Genomic DNA, 27,220 nt, shown 5'->3' on the forward strand with positions numbered 1-27,220 from the left:
GGAGAGGACGAAACGGAGGACGGAGCTGAGGACGGAGCGGAGGGGAGGACGAAACAGAGGACGGAGCTGAGGACGGAGAGGAGGGGAGGACGGAGCGGAGGACGGAGGGGACACTTCTCTGCGGTTTGATAAGAGACGTGTCTGAGCCGCCATGGGCCCCGCGAGGGAGTACAGAGACTCCGTCTATTCCTGGCAGCGGCCTCCGGCTTCCTCAGGGGCTTTCTGTGGCGGAATAAGCCTGTGAGAGGCGCAGTGTGAACACAGCCTTACTGGCAGACACTGCGAGACTCTGTGCTGGACCCCACAATGTAACACGGGTATCCCCAGCTGAGAATAACCACAAGAGCCCAGCAGGGACACAGGAAACCCCGTGCTTTTATGTATCTTGGAGCCTACAGATTTACGTTACATAAGATAAAACAGATGAGACCCACCAGGGATGAAATCCTATAACCCCCCGACCCCCTATAAAGCGCAGCCAAGCTCCTCCCCTGTACAGTGATAACAGGACTATTATAGCGCTATTACAGGCGAGTAGGTAACGTGTCTCCAGCCAATAAGAGCGGCCCGTCCATTATCCAATCAGATTACAGAGGTGCCGGGGCAGCGACCAATCAGGACGCGCTGATGACAGCCGCGTTCTGTATCGGCGGTTCCGGCTTCCCGGCCATGCTCTTTATCGGTGCCCGGTCCGCTCTCAGGAGCGGCTGTCAGGCTGTGTCTAGTAACCGTCTGTGAATACGTTCCCGGCTTCCCTGCCTGTTACGCTGCTGGTGGAGGGCGGTTTGTGGTATGGCGTCTTATTACCTCCGTTACATGACAAGCGCTGCCGTGAAACTACAACTCCCAGCATGCCCGCCTATGTCCTGATGGTGCTGTCGTGCTGGGAGCTGTAATGTCGCGATGTTGGCGCTCCTGTGGCTTACTCTAGTCTTGCATTGCTGCTAGCCACCAGTAGGGGGAGCCCTGTGCATAGGATTTCATATATGGGCTCTATAACCCAAGTCTGTTCCCTAGGCTCCCTCTGGTGGTGGATGCAGGTATAGCATGGGGCTGAATGATGAGCCGCTCTTCGCCCGGCTTCTGTAGTTAGAGGGGAAACCTCCCTACTAATTCTCTGGGGTTTCCTCTTCTCCTTGTCTCTACAGTCTGTGGTAGTGCAGATTGAATCATGTACTGCTAAATACATGGACCTGATGCATGAAGACTAGTGATGAGCGAGCATGCTCGGTGGTGCTCGCTGAGTATTTCCGGGGTTGCTCGGCGGGAGCTCGAGTCCCCTCCCTGCATGTTTGTTGCTCTTTACCGAGCTAATGAACATGCAGGGATTGCCTGCCACTCATTGTAATGCCGCAGCCATGTTGGTTGTGGCATTACAGTGATTGGCTGGCCGCACAGAGTCATCAGGTCTATATCAGACCTGGGGCCGCTGCGCTCGTCAGTCACTCCGGAATCAGACAGTGTAGGGAGAGGTGCTGCTGAGCTAGGGAGAGATTTGCTTGTTTATTAGGTAGTGTAGGGAGAACAGAAGTATGTTACACATATCCATCTCAACAAACAGTCCTTCTGAGGACTAATCCATCTGCAGAGATATCAGTCAGGCAGGGTATATAGCATACTGCAGTGCAAATGGCACAAGAGGCTCCATTCCAGTTCTGTCTGCTGCTGTTAGACAATTCTAGACATAGTCTCAGGTCTCAGGGGCCAGGAATAATTTTTTTTTGGATCTTAATCCTCATTATTTGCTTAAAAAGCAAGTCTGAGAACACCATTTATCTGCGCCATTTGCTTGTTGGCACTGCAGAATACAGCCAGGTCCTTTTCATATTACAGCGCTAAAAGTCCAGCTATTTAAAACTGTTTGTCCGTCACACGGATCACATATAATTGCTCTGAAAATATTGCCATTTCTGGCCTCCATTAAAATTTTGTTGCAATTGACACCAGTTTGCTAAAATGGGCAAGAGAAGGGGCAACTGGATGTGATGGTGATGGTGCATGCAGAGGCCAAGGCCGTGGGCAAGCTGAAATTGTGCCGCAACAAACACCCACATCTTCTCGCTCCACCTTCCTCTCCCAATTAATAGGGGACTGCAGAACACCACTATTGAACGCAGAGCAGTGTGAAAAGGTCATTGGTTGGATAGCAGATAATGCTTCCAGTCACTTAGCCACCACCACCCTGTCTTCCAAACGGTCAAGTCTCAGTGGCAAGTGAGTCTGGACCGCATATTCCTCACCCTGAACCTCCTTCCTCCCACCATGCCGCGTGCCCGGAGACAACTGATCCCACACTTGGACACTCTGAAGAGTTGTTCACTTTTCAATTTATAGATTCGGGCCTCTCGCCCGGTCCACTTGAAGTGGGGCAAGAGGAGATCGCATGTAGCGATGCCCAAATATTTGAGCAGCCACGGTCACACGAAGGCGACGGTGGGAAACTGTCACAAGGGGTGGACGATAATGAGACACAATTGCCAGATAGTCAGGAGGACCAGGGTGCAGAAGTGGAAGACGAGGTGGTGGATGATATAGTACCTGACCCAACCTGGCAGGAGGAGATGCAGAGAGAAGAGAGCAGCACACGGGGAGGGAGGCAGAACACCCCAACAGGCAAGAAAAAGCAGTGTGGTGGCCGCAGACAGAAGGCAGGCAACAGTTCCCCGTAACACCAACACAAAGGAAGTTGCCAGTGCAACTGTTAGGTCTTCCCGAGTCTGGTTGTTTTTTAAAGACTCTGCTGATAACCCCAAAAAGGCCATTTGCACCACCTGCCAGGCCAGCATCAGCAGTGGTGACAAAACTAGCAGCCTGACCACCACCAGCATGATCAGGCACTTGGCAGCAAAGCACCCGACTTTGTGGGCCAAACCCCAGGGTCCAGGAACAGTGTCTGCAGGTGGCACCACTGCTTCTTCCGCTGTTGTGCATGCAAGCCAATCCCCTGTCCATAATGCATGCGAAGATGCCTCCTTCCCTGCACCAGTCGTTGCACACTCTATCAACTAGCAGCATCAGGAAGCACGTCCTTGTCCCAGCGCAGCGTCCAGTTGTCCATACCCCAGACCTTGGAACGCAAGCGCAAATACGCAGCCAACGCCCCACAGGCCACACTACTAAATTCCCACATTTCACGACTGCTTACACTTGAAATGTTGCCTTTTAGGCTCATGGAGGTGGAAGCATTCCGCAACCTGATGGCGGCGGCCGCCGTCTCTCGGTACTCTGTCCCCTGCACCCACTATTTCTCCCCGTGTGCCGCATTACACAAGCACGTGTCCCAAAACATTAGCCGTGCCTTCAACAACGCAGTTACTGGGAAAGTCCACCTAACCACGGACACGTGGACAAGTGCTTGTGGGCAGGGACGGTACATCTCAATCACGGCACACTGGGTTAAGGATTGCGGACCCTAGGTCAATCAGGGTTGCCCCCACAGTCTACAGCTCCTGCACCTCAGCCTCCTCCATCTCCGAAATGACCACATCAGTCACAAGCTGGAAGCACTGCCTCGGCCAAGCGGCAACAGGCTGTGCTGAAGCTAATATGCTTATGTGACAAAGCGCACAATGCTGAAGAGTTGTGAACAGCTCTGAAAGAGCAGGCAGATCTGTGGCTCACACCGCCGAACCTAAAGCCAGGCATGGTCGTGTGTGACAATGGCCGGAACATGGTGGCGGCTCTGAGGCGAGGCGAGCTCACATATGTACCATTCCTGGCCCCTGTGCTTAACCTCGTGGTTCAGCGGTTTCTCAAATCCTACCCGGAGCTGCCGGATCTGCTTGTTAAAGTACGCCGCCTGTGTGCCCATTTTAGAAAATCGCCTACAGCTTCCGCCACCCTTGTGTTTCAGCAGCATTTGCAGCTTCCGGCTCAGACTGGTATGTGATGTCCCCATGTGTTGGAACTCTACACTGCAGATGTTGGGAAGGATTTGTGAGCAGAAGAGAGCAGTTGTTGACTACCAGCATCAACAAAACCGTCGGTATTCAGTTCAGACTCCACACATAAGACCTCAGGAGTGGACATGGATGTCAGACATATCCTCCAAAACTTTGAGGACTCAACCAAGATGGTGAGTGGCGATGATGCCATAATTAGCGTCACCATCCCGCTTCTCTGTCTTCTGAAACGCTCTCTGCTCACAATAAAACAGGGTGCATTGCAAGCGGAGCACGATGAGATGGAGCAAGGAACCATACAGGGTGATTACACACAGCCCAGCCTCATCTCATACCAACTTGGATTGGGTGACAATGAGGAGGAGGAATGACAGGAGCTAGGTTCATGCGCTATAGATGGTACTACCTGCACTACTGTCATACCGTCTGTTCAGCGTGGATGACCTGAGGACAAAGAGGAGAAGGAGGAGAGCATGGTCATTCCTCTTGGTGAGGACACGGAAGTCTTGCCTGTTAGCAGTCTGGCACGCATGGCTGAGTTTGTTACGTTGCCTTTCCCATGACCCTCGCGTTCTCAAAATTTCTGGTTCTGGGAGAATTTTCTCAGCCTCTCCCATCGCACAGGTCCTGAGGCTCGGGGTAATCTCCAAAGGACTGCAAAGTTTGGGAAGATGCTGAGGGAGTACCTTGCCGACCGTACCAACATCCTCTGTAATTCCTGTGTGCCTTATAATTATTGGGTATCCAAGCTGGATACGTGGAGTGAACTGGCTCTCTACGCCTCGGAGGTCCTGACCTGCCCTGCCGCTAGCATTTTGTCAGAGCGGGTTTTTAGTTTCGCTGGTGGAATTATAACTGATAAGCGCATCCGCCTGTCAACTGAAAATGCTGACAGGCTGACTCTTCTAAAAATGAACAAGGACTGGATTGGGCCAGACTTCTCAACACCACCGAATAATAGCAGTGTAACATAAACTCAAAGCCAGTGTCTTTTCTTGGGAGGTGTATTCCCATGCACCTTTTCACACCCACACATGGGTATATGCTTCCTAATTTTGGCTATTTGCTCTTGTCCTCCTCCTTCTCCTCATCCTCCACCACGATATCACCAGCGTGACCGTGCTCCGTGATGCAACACCCACATAATTTTTTTAAAGGGTGTTTATGATGGCGTTAAAATTTTTTTTTTTTTATGCTGTATGTTCATGTATACCCCCCCAGGGGTAAATGTTTGTCAGCCTATACACTTAGTGCATGGGCATTACAAGTATAGGAGACCCGCTCCTTTCTAATGGGAACCTTTTTTTTTTTAATGAGGCCCTCCTCCACGTCTCTTCCAAGGGGCATTGGAGTGCCTCCCAATTTTTGGCAGCCCAGCCACTCACTGCATACGCAATAACAGTATAGGAGACCCACTCTTTAGTAATGGGAACAACAAAGCCTAGCCGGCTGATGGCTCTCTAAGAATAGTAAAGGCCGCATGATGGCCCTAAAAATAGGTTTGCGGCTTTCAGAGTCCCTCCATCATAAATAAAACCAGATGTGTCTGATGTGTCCTACACCACATGGCCAGATAAGGTTGTAAAATGTTAAAATGACATTTCCCGGTGAATGCATTTGTCACGGGTGAAAGCAATGCAAAAACGCTAAGTTTGAACATAGCCCAAGGTGTGGAGGAGTATTTTTGTTTTTGGTTATTTATTTTGCCTTATATACAAGTCATTACCCTGGAAAGGATGTTCCTTAACATATTTCCCAGGAAAATCCATTATGGTTTCGTTTTTGTATGTTTTATTGTGAGTCCGTAAAAGTGGCGTAATACCTCTGACAACATTGTTGACAGCAGTGACCTGGGAGTCAGAGATGCTTCCAGGGGTCTTCCCCATGTTGTTCCCATGTCATTTGAGCACATTTCCCATTGATTTGGGCAATTTTTAGGCCCTCTGCAGACCGCCGGGAGGAGCCGCCTGAAAAATCCTCGAGTTTCCCACTTACATTGGGCTCGTTGCTTGGGTCGAGCACCCGAGTATTCCAATGTGCTCGACCCGAGCATTTTAGTGCTCACCCATCACTAATGAAGACCAGTGTTGTTGGTGCTGGTCTTGATGAGCGGCTGTCCTGGAGTCCTAGCTTGTCAGGCAAACCACTTCATGAATCAGGAGTGTCGGATGATGTTGTACACCTGTGCCCATAATCCTAATCCACCCCATGTTGGCGTAATACTTGTAGTGAACGTCTCTGCTTGTCCTGTATGATAAGCAGCGGCCGCCATGCCCCTGCGCCACCTCTGCCCATTTTGTTGACCCTGGGAGAAACTGACATGATGGCTCAACTGAGTTGGGCTTAAACTTTGCAGCTTTTGTCAGATTTCTGGTGAAAGCTTTGCTGCATCAGCCCGTACCATTTACATCTGTGGGATTCCAGCTGTTAAAGGGAACCTGTCACCAGTGTGAGTCTATGAACAAATGCCACCACCTTTACTGCTCCTGTGCTGCATCTCACAAACATGTCAGCTCCTGACTCCCCCTATATACCTCAAATAATACCACTTGATCAGCTCTGTATGTAAATGAGGGTGGTCCGGTCTGATGGGTGTCCTCGCTGCGGTGTCTGTCCCTCTCTCCGCTCCTAAAAGCATCCTCCTCCTATGAAAGATGTGACGTGTCATCCACATAGTGAACCGAGAGCTCGCGCCTGCGCAGTAGCTTCACGGCACCGCACTGGCGCACTCTGCTCTGCCCTACTGTGAGCAGCGCATACAACAGCACCGCGCATAGCTTTGTTTCATGTGAGCAGCGAGCTGATATCGCTGGCCTGTGCAGTAGCTTATTCCGATGCTGCTAGGCGTACTGCTGATTAGGAGCAGAGAGGGACAGAGGCCGCAGCGAGGACGATCATAAGACTGGACCACCCTCATTTACATAGTGTGGGAGCAGATCAAATGGTATTATTTGGGGTACACAGGGGGAGTCAGGAGCTGATGTCAGGTCCCTGTAATGGGTAATTGCTGCAGTGTAGACATGGCTGCTGATCAGTGCTGCTCATAGCACTATGGATCTGTCAGGACCCTGTAATGGGTAATTGCTGCAGTGTAGACATGGCGGCTGATCAGTGCTGCTCATAGCACTATGGATGTCAGGACCCTGTATTGGGTAATTGCTGCAGTGTAGACATGGCTGCTGATCACTGCTGCTCATAGCACTATGGATCTGTCAGGACCCTTTATTGGGTAATTGCTACAGTGTAGACATGGCTGCTGGTCAATGCTGCTCATAGCACTATGGATCTGTCAGGACCCTGTAATGGGTAATTGCTGCAGTGTAGACATGGCTACTTATCAGTGCTGCTCATAGCACTATGGATGTCAGGACCCTGAAATGGGTAATTGCTGCAGTGTAGACATGGCTGCTGATCAGTGCTGCTCATAGCACTATGTATCTGTCAGGTCCCTGTAATGGGTAATTGCTGCAGTGTAGACATGGCTGCTGATCAGTGCTGCTCATTGCTCTATGGATCTGTCAGGACCCTGTAATGGGTAATTGCTGCAGTGTAGACATGGCGGCTGAACAGTACTGCTCATAGCACTATGGATCTGTCAGGTCCCTGTAATGGGTAATTGCTGCAGTGTAGACATGGCTGCTGATCAGTGCTGCTCATAGCACTATGGATCTCTCAGGTCCCTGTAATGGGTAATTGCTGCAGTGCAGACATGGCTGCTGATCAGTGCTGCTCATAGCACTATGGATCTGTCAGGTCCCTGTAATGGGTAATTGCTGCAGTGTAGACATGGCTGCTGATCAGTGCTGCTCATTGCTCTATGGATCTGTCAGGACCCTGTAATGGGTAATTGCTGCAGTGTAGTCATGGCGGCTGAACAGTACTGCTCATAGCACTATGGATCTGTCAGGTCCCTGTAATGGGTAATTGCTGCAGTGTAGACATGGCTGCTGATTAGTGCTGCTCATAGCACTATGGATCTCTCAGGTCCCTGTAATGGGTAATTGCTGCAGTGCAGACATGGCTGCTGATCAGTGCTGCTCATAGCACTATGGATCTGTCAGGTCCCTGTAATGGGTAATTGCTGCAGTGTAGACATGGCTGCTGATCAGTGCTGCTCATAGCACTATGCATCTGTCAGGACCCTGTAATGGGTAATTGCTGCAGTGTAGACATGGCGGCTGATCAGTGCTGCTCATAGCACTATGGATCTGTCAGGACCCTTTAATGGGTAATTGCTGCAGTGTAGACATGGCTGCTGATCAGTGCTGCTCATAGCACTATGGATCTGTCAGGACCCTGAAATGGGTAATTGCTGCAGTGTAGACATGGCTGCTGATCAGTGCTGCTCATAGCACTATGGATCTGTCAGGACCCTGTAATGGGTAATTGCTGCAGTGTAGACATGGCTGATCAGTGCTGCTCATAGCACTATGGATCTGTCAGGACCCTGTAATGGGTATTTGCTGCAGTGTAGACATAGCTGCTGATCAGTGCTGCTCAGCACTATGGATCTGTCAGGTACCTGTAATGAGTAATTGCTACAGTGTAGACATGGCTGCTGATCAATGCTGCTCATAGCACTATGGATCTGTCAGGACCCTGTAATGGGTAATTGCTGCTGTGTAGACCTGTCTGCTGATCAGTGCTGCTCATAGCACTATGGATCTTTCAGGTCCCTGTAATGGGTAATTGCTGCAGTGTAGATATGGCTGCTGATCAGTGCTGCTCATAGCACTATGGATCTGTCAGGATCCTGTAATGGGTAATTGCTGCAGTGCAGACATGGCTGCTGATCAGTGCTGCTCATAGCACTATGGATCTGTCAGGACCCTGTAATAGGTAATTGCTGCAGTGTAGACATGGCTGCTGATCAGTGCTGCTCATAGCACTATGGATCTGTCAGGACCCTGTAATGTGTAATTGCTGCAGTGTAGACATGGCTGCTGATCAGTGCTGCTCATATCACTATGGATCTTTCAGGACCCTGTAATGGGTAACTGCTGCAGTGTAGACATGGCTGCTGATCAGTGCTGCTCATATCACTATGGATCTTTCAGGACCCTGTAATGGGTAACTGCTGCAGTGTAGACATGGCTGCTGATCAGTGCTGCTCATAGCACTATGGATCTGTCAGGACCCTGTAATGGGTAATTGCTGCAGTGTAGACATGGCGGCTGATCAGTGCTGCTCATAGCACTATGGATCTGTCAGGACCCTGTAATGGGTAATTGCTGCAGTGTAGACATGGCTGCTGATCAGTGCTGCTCATAGCACTATCGATCTGTCAGGACCCTGTAATGGGTAATTGCTGCAGTGTAGACATGGCGGCTGATCAGTGCTGCTCATAGCACTATGGATCTGTCAGGTCCCTGTAATGGGTAATTGCTGCAGTGTAGACATGGCGGCTGATCAGTGCTGCTCATAGCACTATGGATCTGTCAGGTCCCTGTAATGGGTAATTGCTGCATTGTGGACATGGCTGCTCATCAGTGCTGCTCATAGCACTATGGATCTGTCAGGACCCTGTAATGGGTAATTGCTGCAGTGTAGACATGGCTGCTGATCAGTGCTGCTCATAGCACTATGGATCTGTCAGGACCCTGTAATGGGTAATTGCTGCACTGTAGACATGGCTGCTGATCAGTGCTGCTCATAGCACTATGGATCTGTCAGGTCCCTGTAATGGGTAATTGCTGCATTGTGGACATGGCTGCTCATCAGTGCTGCTCATAGCACTATGGATCTGTCAGGACCCTGCAATGGGTAATTGCTGCAGTGTAGACATGGCGGCTGATCAGTGCTGCTCATAGCACTATGGATCTGTCAGGTCCCTGTAATGGGTAATTGCTACATTGTGGACATGGCTGCTGATCAATGCTGCTCATAGCACTATGGATCTGTCAGGACCCTGTAATGGGTAATTGCTGCAGTGTAGACATGGCTGCTGATCAGTGCTGCTCATAGCACTATGGATCTGTCAGGACCCTGTAATGGGTAATTGCTGCAGTGTAGACATGGCTGCTGATCAGTGCTGCTCATAGCACTATGGATCTGTCAGGACCCTGTAATGGGTAATTGCTGCAGTGTAGACATGGCTGCTGATCAGTGCTGCTCATAGCACTATGGATCTGTCAGGACCCTGTAATGGGTAATTGCTGCAGTGTAGACATGGCGGCTGATCAGTGCTGCTCATAGCACTATGGATCTGTCAGGACCCTGTAATGGGTAATTGCTGCAGTGTAGACATGGCGGCTGATCAGTGCTGCTCATAGCACTATGGATCTGTCAGGACCCTGTAATGGGTAATTGCTGCAGTGTAGACATGGCGGCTGATCAATGCTGCTCATAGCACTATGGATCTGTCACGTCCCTGTAATGGGTAATTGCTGCAGTGTAGACATGGCTGCTGATCAGTGCTGCTCATAGCACTATGGATCTGTCAGGACCCTGTAATGGGTAATTGCTGCAGTGTAGACATGGCGGCTGATCAGTGCTGCTCATAGCACTATGGATCTGTCAGGTCCCTGTAATGGGTAATTGCTGCAATGTAGACATGGCTGCTGATCAGTGCTGCTCATAGGGATCTGTCAGGACCCTGTAATGGGTAATTGCTGCATTGTGGACATGGCTGCTGATCAGTGCTGCTCATAGCACTATGGATCTGTCCGGTCCCTGTAATGGGTTGTTGCTGTAGTTGGAGGTACAGGCCTCTATTCTCTGGTCCTGGCATCTGTAGGTGGATAATCGCTATAATTCTGGGCACCTGCTTACCAGGAATGGCTTCCTCTCCTGAGCTTACGCTATATTCCTCCTGACAAGGCCCAGCATAATGAAGGGCTCCTCTAATATTCCTGAGTTGTGGTGTGAGGAGATTGTCCAGGGGTTGGTGAGGAGGACACTACTTGTTGGTGTGTTGTACAATGAAACGTGGCTCATTCTTATATTTTGCCTGCAGAATCTGACTATAATGGCGACCGTGATCTACACTGACCAGGAGAACGGTGATGTTAATGCTGCGCTGTTGTCCAGAGGTCGTGCACAGCTATCAGGTGCCGGTAAGTAGTTTCTAAAGGTAACGGCCGATCTGGCCCCAATTCATCAAGGGGTTTAATAGATTTCTAGCAGAACTCTGACAAGTCAAAACTTTTATGCAACTTAATGATTAAAAATTGTGACCTTTTTTAGCACTTTCATGCCAGGTCAGCCAGCTCTGTCAAGTGGGTGGAGCATGAACAGGGCATGGTGGAGCCGCCTGATACTCATGGAAAGTTGGGACTTACAGCACCACTCCAGCTTTTTTTGTTTGGTTTTCAGCGCTGGGATGGCTCTTTTAAATGTAGGGCCTCTGGTCATATACTCGCCCTCCGGCGTCTTCACTGTTTTTCGGCATTGTTATGTTCCTATGGCACTATCTTGTGAGCGCAGCTGACTGGCCATAAGTCAGAAGCTACGACACAAGATCTCAATGCAATTCTATGGAAGCCAGAACAAGGCTCTCATAGACTTGTATGGGAAAGTGACCTCCGCAGCTCCATGAAACACTGGAGCAGCCAACAGGTCACTCTTCACCGGACAACGATGGGAGCAACTCTGGAAAACAAAGGCGGCAGCAAGTGAGTATGAGGCCGGGCAATTGTATATAAAGCGCCACTCCAGCAATGCAGTAAAAAAAGCACCACTCCAGTGTTTTGGTTTTTTACAAATTAATTGCGCCTCCCCACAAGTGTTAATTTGGGGTCCACCTCATAATGAACTTGGTTTCTTCTGCCCACCCATCTTTAAAGAAGCAATCATCAAAGTTTTTATTCTCAATATATTGCAATCATCATATTGTATAGCACTTAAAATTTTAGAAGGCAGAAGGCGAAATGTACGTCTGGGTTGGGTTTTTTTTTCCTGGGTTTGGCAATGCAATCCTACACAGGTATTATGTCTCACTGTTGTACTTCAATACATCTACATTTGGCTGTTGGGATCTATGAATGATTATGTCATTCTTAGAAGGACCCTGAGTCAGGTAACCTAATGACTAGTAGATTCACAGCCATCTGGATCAAAAATCCTGTTATGTGAGGTTGTGCTGCCGCCTAGTGGCTTCCCATTCTTTTACATAACCCTCTACACCAGGGGTCCTCAAACTTTTTAAACAGGGGGCCAGTTCACGGTCCCTCAGACCATTGGAGGGCCGGAATATAGTTTTTAAAAAAATCTATGAACAAATTACTATGCACACTGCACATATCATATTTTGTAGTTAAAAATAACAGTACAGGAACAAATGCAATATTTAAAATGAAGAACAAGTAAAGTTAAATCAACCGGTATTTCAATAGGTAGGTAACTGTACCCAATAGGCAGCATAGGTCCCCAATAGGCAGGTAAATGTCCCCAATAGGCAGGTAAATGTCCCCAATAGGCAGCATAGGTCCTCAATGGGCAGGTAAATGTTCCCAATAGGCAGGCTGTTTCCCCCTTATAATGCCATATGCAGGCTGTTCCATCCCTTATAATGCCCCATGCAGGCTGTTCCCCCATATAATGCCCCATGCAGCATGTCACCCCCCCATATAATGCCCCATGCAGCCTGTCACCCCCCCATATAATGCCCCATGCAGCCTGTCACCCCCCCATATAATGCCCCATGCAGCATGTCACCTCCCCCATATAATGCCCCATGCAGCATGTCAAACCCCCCCCCCCATATTATGCCCCATGCAGGATGTCCCGTCCCCCCCATATAATGCCCCATGCAGCATGTCACCCCCCCCCATATAATGCCCCATGCAGCATGTCACCCCCCCATATAATGCCCCATGCAGCATGTCACCCCCCCATATAATGCCCCATGCAGCATGTCACCCCCCCATGTAATGCCCCATGCAGCATGTCACCCCCCCATGTAATGCCCCATGCAGCATGTCGCCCCCCCATATAATGCCCCATGCAGCATGTCACCCCCCCATATAATGCCCCATGCAGCATGTCACCCCCCCATATAATGCCACATGCAGCATGTCACCCCCCCATATAATGCCACATGCAGCATGTCACCCCCCCATATAATGGCACATGCAGCATGTCACCCCCCCATATAATGCCACATGCAGCATGTCACCCCCCCATATAATGCCACATGCAGCATGTCACCCCCCCATATAATGCCACATGCAGCATGTCACCCCCCCATATAATGCCCCATGCAGGATGTCACCCCCCCATATAATGCCCCATGCAGGATGTCACCCCCCCCATATAATGCCCCATGCAGGATGTCACCCCCCATATCATTCCCCATGCAGGATGTCACCCCCCCATATAATGACCTATGCCTCCATACATTAAAAAAAAAAAATCCAATACTCACCTCACTCCTCCTCACCTGCTGCCGCTGCTCTGGTCTGGTCTGGACTCCAGCGTCGCGGCGGCGTCGTCCCGCTCTGCGCTCCCTGTGACAGCACTCGGGAGGGTGCGGTGTAAAGACGTCACCGCGCCCTCTGACCTGAGACGTCACAGGAAGCGCACAGCAGGAAGACAGCGGATCTGTGGAGGCACGGGAAGAGGTAAGTATCCGCCTGCCGGGGCCCTGAGCAAGCGGGCGGAAGGGCGGGCAATGGCACCGCTCTCCTCTCCTCCGCCCATAGCCCGGCGGGCCGGATAAAAGTCCTCCGCGGGCCGCATGTGGCCCGCGGGCCGTAGTTTGAGGACCCCTGCTCTACACTGTCCATGTGTCCATTGCGACACACCCATTTTTGGATGTCGTTATATTTACAATGTGATTGGACATTTTTGATAATATTTATAAGCTGTATGTAGAAACAGGAGGTCAGTTTTCCTTGTATGAGTCATAAGTCACTGCAAAAGTCCCTGGCAGGGGGATGAGAGCAGCTGGGTCAGGAGGGGAATGATTTTTGCAGGGAAGAGTCTTCCTAATTCTACATAGAGCAGAGAAAAGAGAATAATTAGCCCAGTAGAAGTAAGTACAGTGCTGTATAATCTGATTACAATATACTAAGAGGATAAGCTCTGATGGGAGAGGGTCTTTAAGCCTGTCATGTATTGGGTAATGAGTTGGGGTGTCAGTCTCCATCAGTGCTGGCTGAACACTGACTATCCTGCTCAGATTACTACACATGGCGCTGCTCCTCCTCCCTGTAGTATGGGCTACGCAGGACGGTGCCGAGGCTCCAGATTCTACCTGCACAGCAACAAGGTCCCAACACTTCTACCTCTATAACTTGCCTAATGCAGACGCAAACCTGCAGCCTTTCCACTGAGATCTTGTCGGCCTTCTACACTGCCATGGCTTTGTCTGCACAATGTAGCTTAAAGGGAATGTCCACTTCTTAAGCATCCTAGAAGTCTACAAGACCACCCCTGATCTCTACAATATAAGGTCGGTGTTCCTCTAACCCCCTGCCTTATTTGGCAAATGGGTTCAATTTTCTATAGAAGTGGCAGAATTTAACCCCTTCCTGACCATGTTATTTCCCGTCTCTGCATTTTTCTTACTCTTCTAAGAGCAGTATCTTTATTTTTCTGTCAGTACAGCCATATGAGGGTTTTTGTTTTTATGCCGTTCACTGATCAGGTAAATTATTTTTATATTTTGATTGGACTTTTACAGAAGTAACGCCCATATGTTTTATTTTAAAATGGGTCATAGAGGGGCAGGGGTGATTTGAATGTTCAGATTATACTTTTTCCTTTTTGTCCCCTTAGGGGACTTGAACATGCAATCATCTGATTTCTTGTGTTATGTACAGCAATACTGCAGTATATAGCCAGCATTCACAGATCTGTCATGACAGGCATGGGTCTTTTCAGCAGACTCCTTCCTGGCAGTGATGGCATCCCATGATCGTGTTACAGGGGCACAGATGGGCACATGGCATGACTCCCTTCTCAGTTCGCTGGTAATACTGCTGTCCATCTCTAACAGGTGGAGCTCTGGCCTACATGTGGCTATTAAAGGCAGATGATGGCTAAATATCACAGCCATCATCTTCCAGGCGAGAAGTCACATCTGGCATATGATGTAACTGCAAATCATGTTGGTAAGGGGTTAAAGTGCCACTCCAGTGGGGTTTTGTCACGTGAAATCCTTTTAGTGCAGAAATGACGTAGTCCTTTTGGGCATGAGGGCTGGGTGCTGGGATTACTAGTACACCTGACATCCAGGTGGGCATAATTCTGTTCCTTGTGTATTGGAAGACTTTTGCCTCTGCAGCTTTGGTGTTGGCAATCTTTCACTTTCATGCCCATTGATGGTCCACATGGTTGGCTCAGGAACCGTCCTCACATGATCTAGATTTCCCTAAAGGAAAGTCGCTGTGTGGGGGAAAAATGGGGGAGTCTGTGATGCACCTTATGCCACGGCGCCTCGTGTGCTAAGGCGTGTTAGGTTGCATGAGGCTAAATATCCGGCTCTTCATGTTACGGCTGTTGGTATTCATTTAATTAAGGGGGGAGGGGATGTTAAATGAGGGAGTGATGGCGGTAAAAGAACAAAATCTACTTTGATTAATACAGACTGTGTATTAGTACAATGTTATAATGTTGATGGTCAGACGCAGGAGTGGGTACAGAGGGGGGCATGTGACAGTTCATTTTCAATCGTTAAAATATGGTTAAGCAGGTTAATGTAGTATCCTGGAATATTAGAGGTATGGGAGATCACAACTAAAGATTTACAGGAGACGGATTGCGATACGGGGGCCGCTGCGGCACTGAGCAAGCTTTGGAGGGGGCCGGCCTATCATTCTACACATAGTACTTATTCTAGGGGGGTTAGTAGATTGATTCATCCGAATTTACCCTTTGAATGTGAAGGAAGTATTTGTGACAGGGAGGGAAGGTATGTATGTCTAGTGTGCAGAGTGGCTGGGCTTAGAACTTGTCTAATTGCTTTGTATGTTCCTCCACCTTTCTCTATACGGACTGTGCGCCAGCTATTCCCGTGGATAACGGAATTTGCTACCATACCCCTGTTAGTCATCGGTGATTTTAATATGTACCTACACACTGAGCTTGATAAGTATAGGGGTAATGTTGGGGGAGGGGCTGCTCAAGAGACGTCGTTGGCAAGGGTCTTGCAGGAAATTAGCTTGGTAGATGTGTGGCGGGCTCGATTCCCAAATGTTAAGCAGTATTCGTGTTACTCGCCATCCTATTCCTCTGTCCAGAATTGACCTGGCTCTGGGAAATAGTCATCTAGTCCCTCTAGTTACTAAAGTAGAATACTGCACGTGATTGTTATCTGATCATTCACCATTATTGGTTGTTTTGGGGGTCGATCCTGGCACCATAAACAGAAGGGCACTGTGGAGGTTTAACCCCTACTGGCTGGATGTATTTGGGGAACAGATGGACTTAGCAGGTAAATTGGATCGTTTCTTTAAAGACAACATAGGCTCTGCCCCTTTAAATACGGTATGGGAAGCCATGAAGGCATTTTTACGGGGGATCCTGATTAAGGAAATTTCCATGATCAAATCCAAAAACAGGGCCCGTCTTCAGGAGCTGCGGAGGGAAGTAGACATATTGGAACAGAGGTATGTTGGGTCCCCAAGCATAGAGAATAGGGAACACTGGACACGGGCACAGGCTACACTAAATGATCATATATTGAAACAAGCGGAGCATAAACGGTTCTTTCTTAAACAGCAATTTTATGTGGAGGGAGAGAGTACAGGGCACTTACTGGCCACCATAGCCAAGGCCCAGACTGGGGCTCCTATGATTGCACCTATCAGGGATACTAAGGGTGCGGTAATTACTGATTCAATGGAAGTTTTACAGACAATTATACTCCTCCAAACTGACTAAGGCGCAAAGGGACATAGATCTCTATCTTCATGATATGCAAATACCATGTCTGACAGATGGCCAGAGAGAGCAACTAGATGCACCAATTACACTGGAGGAGATGCAGGAAGCTTGAAAAGATTTTCAAAATAACAAGGCCCCTGGTACTGATGGGATCCTCGCGGAAATTTATAAGGAAGCTGGGGGGGTTTTGCTTCCCAGGTTACTGGAAGGGCTTAAGGGGGCGAGGGAGGGGGGGGCTTTGCCGACTTCAATGAGGGAGGCTAGCATAGTTCTTTTGACAAAACCTGGAAAGGATGCATTAAACCCTGAATCATATAGGCCAATATCCTTACTCTCGGTAGATGTCAAAATTTTAGCTAAGGTCTTGGCTACCAGACTGGTGGCGGTTATCACACATTTGGTTGCAGAAGACCAGACTGGGTTTATACTGGCCAAGTCGATGGCAATTAATTCTTAATCTGCAAATGCAGTCCCAAAATGCGGGTGGTAGGGCAGTGCTATCACTTGACGCCGCTAAGGCTTTTGATCGTGTCGAATGGGAGTATTTATGGGCTGTTTTGAGAAAGATGGGGTTTGGTACTGGATTTCGGGCCTGGCCGCGGCTTCTGTATAACAATCCAGTAGCTCAGATTCAAATTAATGGCAATCTTTCTGGTAGCATTGAAATGGGCAGAGGCACGCGTCAGGGCTGCCCGTTGTCTCCCTTACTGTTCGACCTGGCTATGGAGCCGTTGGCTGTTAAGCTTCGCTCCAGCAGCGAAATACAGGGGTTCCGCTATAAAACACTGGAGGAGCGGGTAGCCCTATATGCCGACGACCTTCTGTTGTTTTTGGGCGACACGGAGCAATCTCTGACGACGGCTATGAATTTAATAAGGGAGTTTGGAGATCATTCTGGCCTACAGATTGATTGGGATAAATCAGTTCTTATGCCGGTGGATGGTTTGTCTCTGAATACTAGGGCAGGGAATACTTGATTGAAGATTGTGCGAGAATTTAAATATCTCGGAGTTAGAGTGACCACATCTATCGGAGATTACATTCCTTTAAACTTACTTGAACTGCTTTCCAGATTTCAACAAAAGGCCAATACTTGGAGCAAACTCCCCATATCAGTAGTAGGTCGAACTAACTTCATTAAAATGGTGTTAATTCCCCAATTATTATATATCCTTCATAATTCACCTGTCTGGGTCCCCATGAGAAAATTTTATAAATTTCAAGCACTATTTCGGGAATTGATCTGGAAAAAAGGGGTTGGATACACTTCAAAGGCCCAAAGATCAGGGGGGACTAGCCGCACCTAATCCATGGATATATTTTCTAGCCTCTCAGACTCAACAACTCTGGTTAATTCAGGGGAACCTAGATAAACTGATACGTCTACTCAAACACAATTTGCCAATTACCTCCTTTCTAGAAACGGGAATCTCGGGGTGGGATGCTAGGCGGCATCTTCCGACCCTAGCACTTATGGGGAAAACGTGGCAGAAAATCAAACTGTTGTTGGGAATAGAGGGTTTTACCCCGTTGTGGCATAATGCGGGCCTTCCAGAGATCTAGAAATTGAAAGGATTCGGAATATGGGAAAAATTGGGAATAACTAATGTGGCACAAATATTAGAGGGGGAAATATTTAAATCGTTCCATCAGCTGAAAGAAGAATACTGTATTCCACAAACTAGTTTCTACTTTTATCTCCAAATAAGGCATGCATGGTTTGTACAGCCGCGACATATGCAGAGTAAAATCCAACATCATCTACTGTTAACACATTATTATGCCATAGAGGTGGGAAGGGATTGATTTCCAGAATCTACAGGATACTTATGCAGCAATTTCAGTGGGACTGACCCTTAAATGTTAAGGAGAGGTGGGAGCATGACATTGGTACTATAACCTCGGAAGAATGGGAAGATGTGGTGGGGAGCGTTCCGATACTATCTACATGTGCGGCACATAGACTCTCACAGTTGTACTTATTGCATAGGGTATATAGAACTCCCAAATTTCTACAGCGCATTGGAGCAAGAAATGACAGTGTGTGTCCAAAATGTGGAGAGGAAGGAGCAGATCTTATGCATATGATGTGGACGTGTAGGAGGGTCGCGGTATTCTGGAATGTGTGTGTAGTACATTAATAATGTGTTTGAGTGTAATCTACCCTTATATCCTAAAGTGTGTGTTGGGCCATGTAGAAATAATAGGATGTGACGAGGATGAAATAATAGCCGTTAAGAGGACTCTATATCAGATCAGAAAGCTTATAGCTGCACATTGGTTGGATCCCTCTCAGGTTCCAGGAATTCTTGGATAGATTGCGTCTTTTATTAAGATTAGAAGAGGGAGTGTACAAAAAGCGGAAGGCTATACGGAAATTTGATCAAATCTGGGGTAGATGGAGCACGTTTCATGGTTATCATATTATGTCCATTTTAAATATCAATTGAGTCTGAAATGTTGTGGTCTCTCAGGTTCTACTTAACTAATCACTGACTATTAGATATTATGCTCTGTATCCATGGATCAAATTATCAATCCTTTAACAGTTAGATAAGCTATATGATAATATGCCGTCTGTAATTAAATTTGTCTTTGCCATATGGTTTTTGGGGGTGTAATGGGCGGGGGGAGGGTGAACGGGTGGGTTTTGAAGGGCATTGCCAGTTGGGTGATTTCTCAATGTTTATGTGCAATGTTAAAAAAGTATTTTAATAAAAGGTATCTGATTTTTTTTTAAAAAAAAGGAAAGTCGCTTGTGAAAACCCACCAGGGCAAAGTGCACGGTTCTGTATCATGTGGGAAAACATCAAGAAAAGCTCTAGGAAATATCAACAAGCAAGTAATGACCCAGAAGAACGGGCAGCCTCTGAAAGGAGACCGGAAAGTGCCAAAGCCTGCGCCAGCTGTTATACAGGTATAATGTACTACCGCAGCTCTGATCATACACCGCTCTTGTGTTCTGCCCTGTACTGATGTACAGACTTGTATCTACATAATCCTAAAATGCCACAGGAACATCTGCAAGAAGATCACATGGCATTTTCTACTATTACAAGTCCCATTATTATCTGTTGGATTAAAGTGGGCTAATATCTGGCTAATCTAGCTGTGTAACGTGTATGGGGGTCTCCTGGCTGCCCTAACAAATGTTCAGTTCAAATACCCGCTCCTTGTTCTCTAGGCACACATTGCTTAGAGGCAGCAGATTACCCTCCTCCCCACAGAACACATGAGAGCTCATCTGTATGTTGGGAGAGATGGCTGCTAGCCAAACAGTGTATGGCCAGGCCACAGCTAGGCCACAAGGGCTTGGCTGACTCCTTTTCAGATCATATATGGAGAACCTAATGGTAAATACTGGATAAATGAAGCTTGTGACCTGGTTCCCGTTCCCCACTAGGTTTCTGACACTTCTGATAAGACAGACGAGCAGCAGTACCCCGACATTGAGAAGTTTGTTCCCTACAATCCTGCAGGTAACTCTTCCACACCTTGCTGTACCTATTGCCTGCCATTAGCCACTTGCCTTTACATTTAATTTTGAGCATCAGAATCAATTCTAATATTTGCACCTGAAGCTGGATGGGGTTAGTGAATTTGTCACCAGGATTTTGCTGCCCCATCTGAGAGCAGCATGATTTAGGGGCTGAGACCCTGATTACAGTGATGGATCACTTGGTGCAGTTCAGAGTAACTGTGTCTGCTGCAGATCTACAAATGCTCTGAATGCTGGGCTCTGTATAACCCCACCCACACCACTGATTGGTAGCTTTCTGCCTATGCACAGTGTATAGAGCTATCCATCAGTTGTGGGGACAGGGTTGGACTACATGGCAGCAGCTTTACTAGTCCTCTGGTGGCAGTCTCCTGCTGGTGGAGGATCACTTATCAAAACTACAGCAGTCAGCCCAGAAAGCAACACGTCTCTGGAATTGGGGATCTTTGTCCCCACGTTGTGCTGCTCTCAGATCAGGTGGCAATAAACCTGGTGACAGATTCCCTTTAAATGCAGTTTAGGGCCATCTCTGTTACACTCTTACTCTCTATTAGCTGCAATGTCCCATCTGCCTAATGCAGCCACAGATCTCATGGCTGCAGTATCCGGATCTTCAGAAACTCGCTGACATCGTGTCAGTTAATCCAATGAGTGTTTGCAGTGACAGCAATGTCTGTTAGCTGGGCTTCTGCTGCTGCTCAGTTGTGGAGGAGAGCAGACAGATGTCAGTGTGGTGTTCGGAGGCTCCTGGGGCCCCTGCACGTGACATCAGGAGTGCCAGAGATCCAGAGTGTGGTCTTGGGCTCCACTATATAGGTGGGACTCTGCAGCTATTTGGGGGTGGGGAGAGGAGGGCACAACACTGACGTGTGCAGTGAAGGTGGTTCAAGTTCATTGATGCTAGATGACCCATTTTGGTGCATTGAGCCCAAAGGTAAACTAGGAATGCCAAAGAACCAATCAAAAACAACTGAACAAAATAGTCAAATTCTGCATAAATAGGAAATCTACTTAACCGTGTATTCATTAAAGGTTTTTTAGAGTGACACCATAGAGACAGGCGCTCACACCAGTGTACATACAATAGTTAAAATACAAAAATATAGACTAGATCTCACAGACACAGGGCAAAGTGTGTGGTATGGAATCCAATATATAATGTATCAGAGCAAAGATTATAGATCTAACCATGCAATAGCTCTGTCCAAGAGTAATTGAATAAATCTACTATATGACAATATAAGAGTGCTTGTGCATAATCCAAATAGGGATTCCCAACACAGGAAGTATGTAAAGGTGCTTAGTGCATATCAAGGTCGGTAGTAAATAAAGCATTAGTACCTGTGTGGTCCACAGACTTGTGTGGCGCCCACCCAAGTGTTGGGAATCCCTATTTGGATTATGCACAAGCACTCTTATCTTGTCATATAGTAGATTTATTCAATTACTCTTGGACAGAGCTATTGCATGGTTAGATCTATAATCTTTGCTCTGATACATTATATATTGGATTCCATACCACACACTTTGCCCTGTGTCTGTGAGATCTATTCTATATTTTTGTATTTTAACTATTGTATGTACATTGGTGTGAGCGCCGGTCTCTAGTGTCACTCTCTTACCTAACCGTGTATTCATTAAAGGTTTTTTCCTATTTCTGCATACATTTTCTATATTCGGTTCTTGATTGGTTCTTTGTAATTTCTTCCAAACTGTCCTGTCCACATGTCTGGTGAATGTGTGAATTTCTAACTAGCACACATGTTGGTGTAGTATTTACAGAGATTTTAGTGCCGTATCTTACTACAATCTAGGAATGCCTCCTAATCTTAAGCACCACATTAAAGCCCTTTTAAACCATAAGATATGAGTGGACTTGCAGCAAGATTGCTGGGTATCTTTGAGCAGCCAGTTGCTTATTCCTTTACCAAAGATCAACCTATGCTAAAACTATATTATATATTTTTTTGCCTTGTAGATTTTGAGACCTTTGATGTCCCAGAAGAACATAAACTGAGTCACCTCTCCCTGGCTGGTGTCGGTCTTATAGCTAATGTGAATGATGCTAAAAGGTTTGCGTCTCTACTAAGCCTAGAGCCGGCCCTCATGGACATCCCTGCACTTAGTTGGGTGTCAGGTAGGTGATTATAATTGAAATGGCAGATAAGATGGTGAAAGCCAGCCTTTCTCTGCAGAGATCACTACACATCATGGTACTGTCATCAATACGGGTGACTGCAGTTCTGACACCTTCATACCAAGCACTGTAAAAGCCTAAAACCATTTGGTGAAAACAGTGACTGCCAGCAGTTAGATATGACGCCAGAATTATGGTGCAAATACTTTAATAACACCAGTCTGGATGAATCAGAGCCCCGCTGTTTTGCCATGCAGGGTTTACAGCTCGCTCCCTTTCCCCTGCACTGTCACTGCTGCAGCCTATAACTAGCAGCAGGGGAAGGAGTACAGCTGATGGGGTTAAAATTGTCACCAGGTGATTGCCCCTACATTGTGCTGCACTCAGATGGGGTAGCAGAGACCCTGATTCCTGTGGTCATAAAAATGACAGCAAGCGACATCACTTTTCTCTGTCTAGCAGTTCTCTGAATGCTGAGCTCTGTGTAACCCCACCATTAATTGTACCCATGGTCAAAGCTGCTAATCAGTGATGAGGATGAGCTCTGTAGGACTACATGGCAGCAGGTTTACTAGTCCTCTAGTGGTGGTCTCCTACTGATAATTATTGATATTTATCAACGCTACACTAAGCAGTCCGATAAGTGTCACACCGCTGGAATCGGTCGCTCAGATTAGGTCCCAAAATCCTGATGGCAGATTCCATTTAAGTAGTAATCTCGGCCATGTTGGTAACAGGCTACAATCCTCATCCATGTCTAGACTGGTGGGCTGGGTTTTGAGTGACTTGACCATTAGCTTCCTTGTTCTCCTCACTCTCCCCATATAACTGTTATCCAGTGTCACTAGCCTCATTCCCTACAGCAGGGGTCCGCATTCTGGGGCTCAGACCCCCCGTGTGCCTTACAGCTGGGTGCATTTACATCAGGTCTAGCGAACACCCATAAAGAGCAGGTCTCCAGATGGTGACTTGTGAAGAACCCTGCAAAGAACAGCAGATCTGGATGTGTAGATGGGTGGGAAGCTTGAGAGAAAATGATACTGCCGGTTAGAGGGCGCTTGAAGCTAGAGGTGATGGGAGAATACCTGATGGGGTCACATCCAGGGGTACTCATTAAGTATACCTCCTATAACGGTGGGGGCACCGGATCTTTAACTGCCGTTATATGCTTAATGTGGGTCATTGGACACCACTGAATTGCTATATAGCAGGTCAAATAGGTTTTCTACACTAGTCAAAATAACTTTGTATTCCAGATGCTGCTGACAGTCTTCCATCTTTCCTTGCCATGCTGGAAGAGATCGCTGTGGAGATGCCCCTGACTGACTGAACAGATTAAACAGTGAAACGTCACTTATTTATTTGTCCTCCATTTTGTTAGTGCGCTTGTTCTTAAATAATAAAAAAAAATGTTTTAATGAATGTATTGCTTGTTACATATATTGAAGGATGGCATTACAGTTGGGAATTTCTACTCTACTTCTGCTAAAGTGTAAATTCACCATGTGTTGGAGGAATGTAGCTTTTCCGGAGCCGTGTATACAGTGCTGGCCAAAAGGATTGGCACCCCTGCAATTCTGTCAGATAATACTCAGTTTCTTCCTGAAAATGATTGCAATCACAAATTCTTTGGTATTATTCTCTTCATTTAATTTGTCTTCAATGAAAAAAACACAAAAAGAATTGTCCTAAAGCCAAATTGGATATAATTCCACACCAAACCTAAAAAAGGGGGTGGACAAAAGTATTGGCACCCTTTGAAAAATCATGTGATGCTTCTCTAATTTGTGTAATTAACAGCACCTGTAACTTACCTGTGGCACCTAACAGGTGTTGGCAATAACTAAATCACACTTGCAGCCAGTTAACATGGATTAAAGTTGACTCAACCTCTGTCCTGTGTCCTTGTGTGTACCACATTGAGCATGGAGAAAAGAAAGAAGACCAAAGAACTGTCTGAGGACTTGAGAAACCAAATTGTGAGGAAGCATGAGCAATCTCAAGGCTACAAGTCCATCTCCAAAGACCTGAATGTTCCTGTGTCTTCCGTGCGCAGTGTCATCAAGAAGTTTAAAGCCCATGGCACTGTGGCTAACCTCCCTAGATGTGGACGGAAAAGAAAAATTGACGAGAGATTTCAACGCAAGATTGTGCGGATGATGGATAAAGAACCTCGACTAACATCCAAACAAGTTCAAGCTGCCCTGCAGTCCGAGGGTACAACAGTGTCAACCCGTACTATCCATCGACGTCTGAATGAAAAGGACTGTATGGTAGGATACCCAGGAAGACCCCACTTCTAACCTCGAGACATAAAAAAGCCAGGCTGGAGTTTGCCAAAACTTACCTGAGAAAGCCTAAAACGTTTTGGAAGAATGTTCTCTGGTCAGATGAGACAAAAGTAGAGCTTTTGGGAAAAAGCATCAACATAGAGTGTACAGGAAAAAAAAGAGGCATTCAAAGAAAAGAACACGGTCCCTGCAGTCAAACATGGCAGAGGTTCCCTGATGTTTTGGGGTTGCTTTGCTGCCTCTGGCACTGGACTGCTTGACCGTGTGCATGGCGTTATGAAGTCTGAAGACTACCAACAAATTTTGCAGCATAATGTAGGGCCCAGTGTGAGAAAGCTGGGTCTCCCTCAGAGGTCATGGGTCTTCCAGCAGGACAATGACCCAAAACACACTTCCAAAAGCACTATAAAATGGTTTGAGAGAAAGCACTGGAGACTTCTAAGGTGGCCAGCAATGAGTCCAGACCTAAATCCCATAGAACACCTGTGGAGAGATCTCAAAATGGCAGTTTGGAGAAGGCACCCTTCAAATATCAGGGACCTGGAGCAGTTTGCCAAAGAAGAATGGTCTACAATTCCAGCAGAGCATTGTAAGAAACTCATTGATGGTTACCGGAAGCGGTTGTTCACCGTTATTTTGGCTAAAGGTTGTGCAACCAAGTATTAGGCTGAGGGTGCCAATACTTTTGTCCGGCCCATTGTTGGAGTTTTGTGTGAAATGATCAATGATTTGATTTTTGCTTCATTCTCTTTTGTGTTTTTTCCTTGCAAGCAAATTAAATGAAGAGAATAATACCAAAGAATTTGTGATTGCAATCATTTTCAGGAAGAAACTGAGTATTATCTGACAGAATTGCAAGGGTGCCAATACTTTTGGCCAGCACTGTATATCTCTAATTTAGAACGATGACTGCACTTCACTACAAGCTAATTGTGCTTGAGCATTGTTAAAGGTGATCTCTGAGAAATGTAGATGAATACACATTTAACACCTTCCTCTCTTGCAGTATATTTTAATCACAGGTAAAGTTCCCTGCCTTTAACCCCTTTCTGACATGGTAATACATTCCTGTGCCCTTGGCTTTATTGACCAGGGAGGTATTACGACATGGCGATCGCACACAGGTTGTGCGGGTGTGATAGCCGCCAGGTGTCAGCTGATTCTGACAGCTGGCACTCTGTGCCAGGAGCAGTGCCTGCACCGCTCTCCGCACTTTAACCCCCTAAATGCTGTGAAGACCTTGAGTCTTCCATGGGCATAACACTATTCAGACAACGCAGGGTGAGGGTAAAACAGTGTGGCAATACTTTATTGAACCACCAAACATATAGAACAGTCCCAGCAAACACCCAAGATGCCACAACATTGCACAGTCTCACCCGGCCGCTGGCCCGCCCAGAATAGATCAGCTGCAACTTCGGGACTTCCAGGGCCAGCTACCTCACTAGTGGCTCCCCACTTTTGGCGGGCTGCCACAGAGAGGAGGTAGCAGCAAGCTTAGGAAGCTGACAGTCCACCGAGGTACAGGGCAGGAGACCCGATGGTCCCACCTGGGCTTCTCCAAGAGCTTCAATAGGGTCAGATGACTGGCTGGTCCCAATCTGGCTTCTCCGAACGTCTCCATGGGTTCCAGGTGACCAGAGGGTCCCACCTGGCAACTCCAAACAACATATCCATGGGACTAGATGACTTCATCGTCCCAACCTGGTTCCCCTAAATGTATCCATGGGTTCTCTGATGGTCAATGGAGCAGATCTATATCCTTCCAGTCATGGTCGTATACCCTTAGGCCGGAATCATATAGAATGCAAATCTGGATTGAGCCATGCTATCCATCTGCTGTCCTGAAGAATGTCTATCTGATTCTCCATGATTCCCTTTTCAGCAGGATAGAAAACCCCTTTTTATATTTATATATGTGGCTAAGGTCATCAGTCACGTGGGGAGGGGGGGTACAGTGCTCAGGTCTCATTGGTTGAGCTAAATCCCCTCCTCTTGTAAATAAACTAGCTGACTTTAGTACAATTGATAATCAGCATATTAACAAACATTGTTTCCAAACCAAGAGTAGTCAATATTGTCAACACAACGATAATAGTGTATTTCTCTTGGCTTAACAAATTTAGAAGTCTGGCTAATTAAGATTAGAAGCTGTGTGGTCACAAAAGCGATAAAAAGTCATGTGCCCAATAATGATACCAATAAAAATGTCAACTTGTCCAGCAAAAAAACAAGTCCTTACATGACTGTCAGCCAAAATATGGAAAAAAGTTATAGCTCTCAAAATATGGCGATGCAAAAACTAGTCTCTGCAGAAAAAAAAAAGCCTCCCAAAGATCGCAGTATAGCTTGGCTCACATTTATCCTGCTCTGAACGCTTATGCCGGGGTATCAGTGTAAATCTCTGAAATACGTGCTTCAGATGGAACCCTCGGCGGAAGATTCCCTGTAAGGAGGCAAATGGAGACGCCCTCTGGCCTGTGATCCCACGGTGTCCGTCTTTTCATTAGGCACGCATAAAAGTGCCTTCGGCCACAGTTTTGTGAACCTCCTTTATTTAAAA

At 47.2% G+C, this 27,220-nt stretch overlaps 1 protein-coding gene across 1 annotated transcript; it reads left to right on the top strand.

Moving 5' to 3' along the window:
• Window positions 1-17,296: 17,296 nt before the first annotated feature.
• On the top strand, window positions 17,297-23,696 carry LOC141207886 (securin-like). The gene is made up of 5 exons (XM_073664451.1): window positions 17,297-17,306; window positions 19,478-19,647; window positions 20,134-20,209; window positions 22,208-22,366; window positions 23,623-23,696. The coding sequence occupies exons 1-5, from the start codon at window positions 17,297-17,299 to the stop codon at window positions 23,694-23,696; spliced, it is 489 nt and encodes a 162-aa protein (XP_073520552.1).
• The last annotated feature ends 3,524 nt before the right edge of the window (window positions 23,697-27,220 follow it).

Source organism: Phyllobates terribilis, unplaced genomic scaffold (assembly GCF_046119375.1).
Source record: "Phyllobates terribilis strain yellow unplaced genomic scaffold, ASM4611937v1 Scaffold_162__1_contigs__length_4246735, whole genome shotgun sequence".
Taxonomy (NCBI): Eukaryota; Metazoa; Chordata; class Amphibia; order Anura; family Dendrobatidae; genus Phyllobates; species Phyllobates terribilis.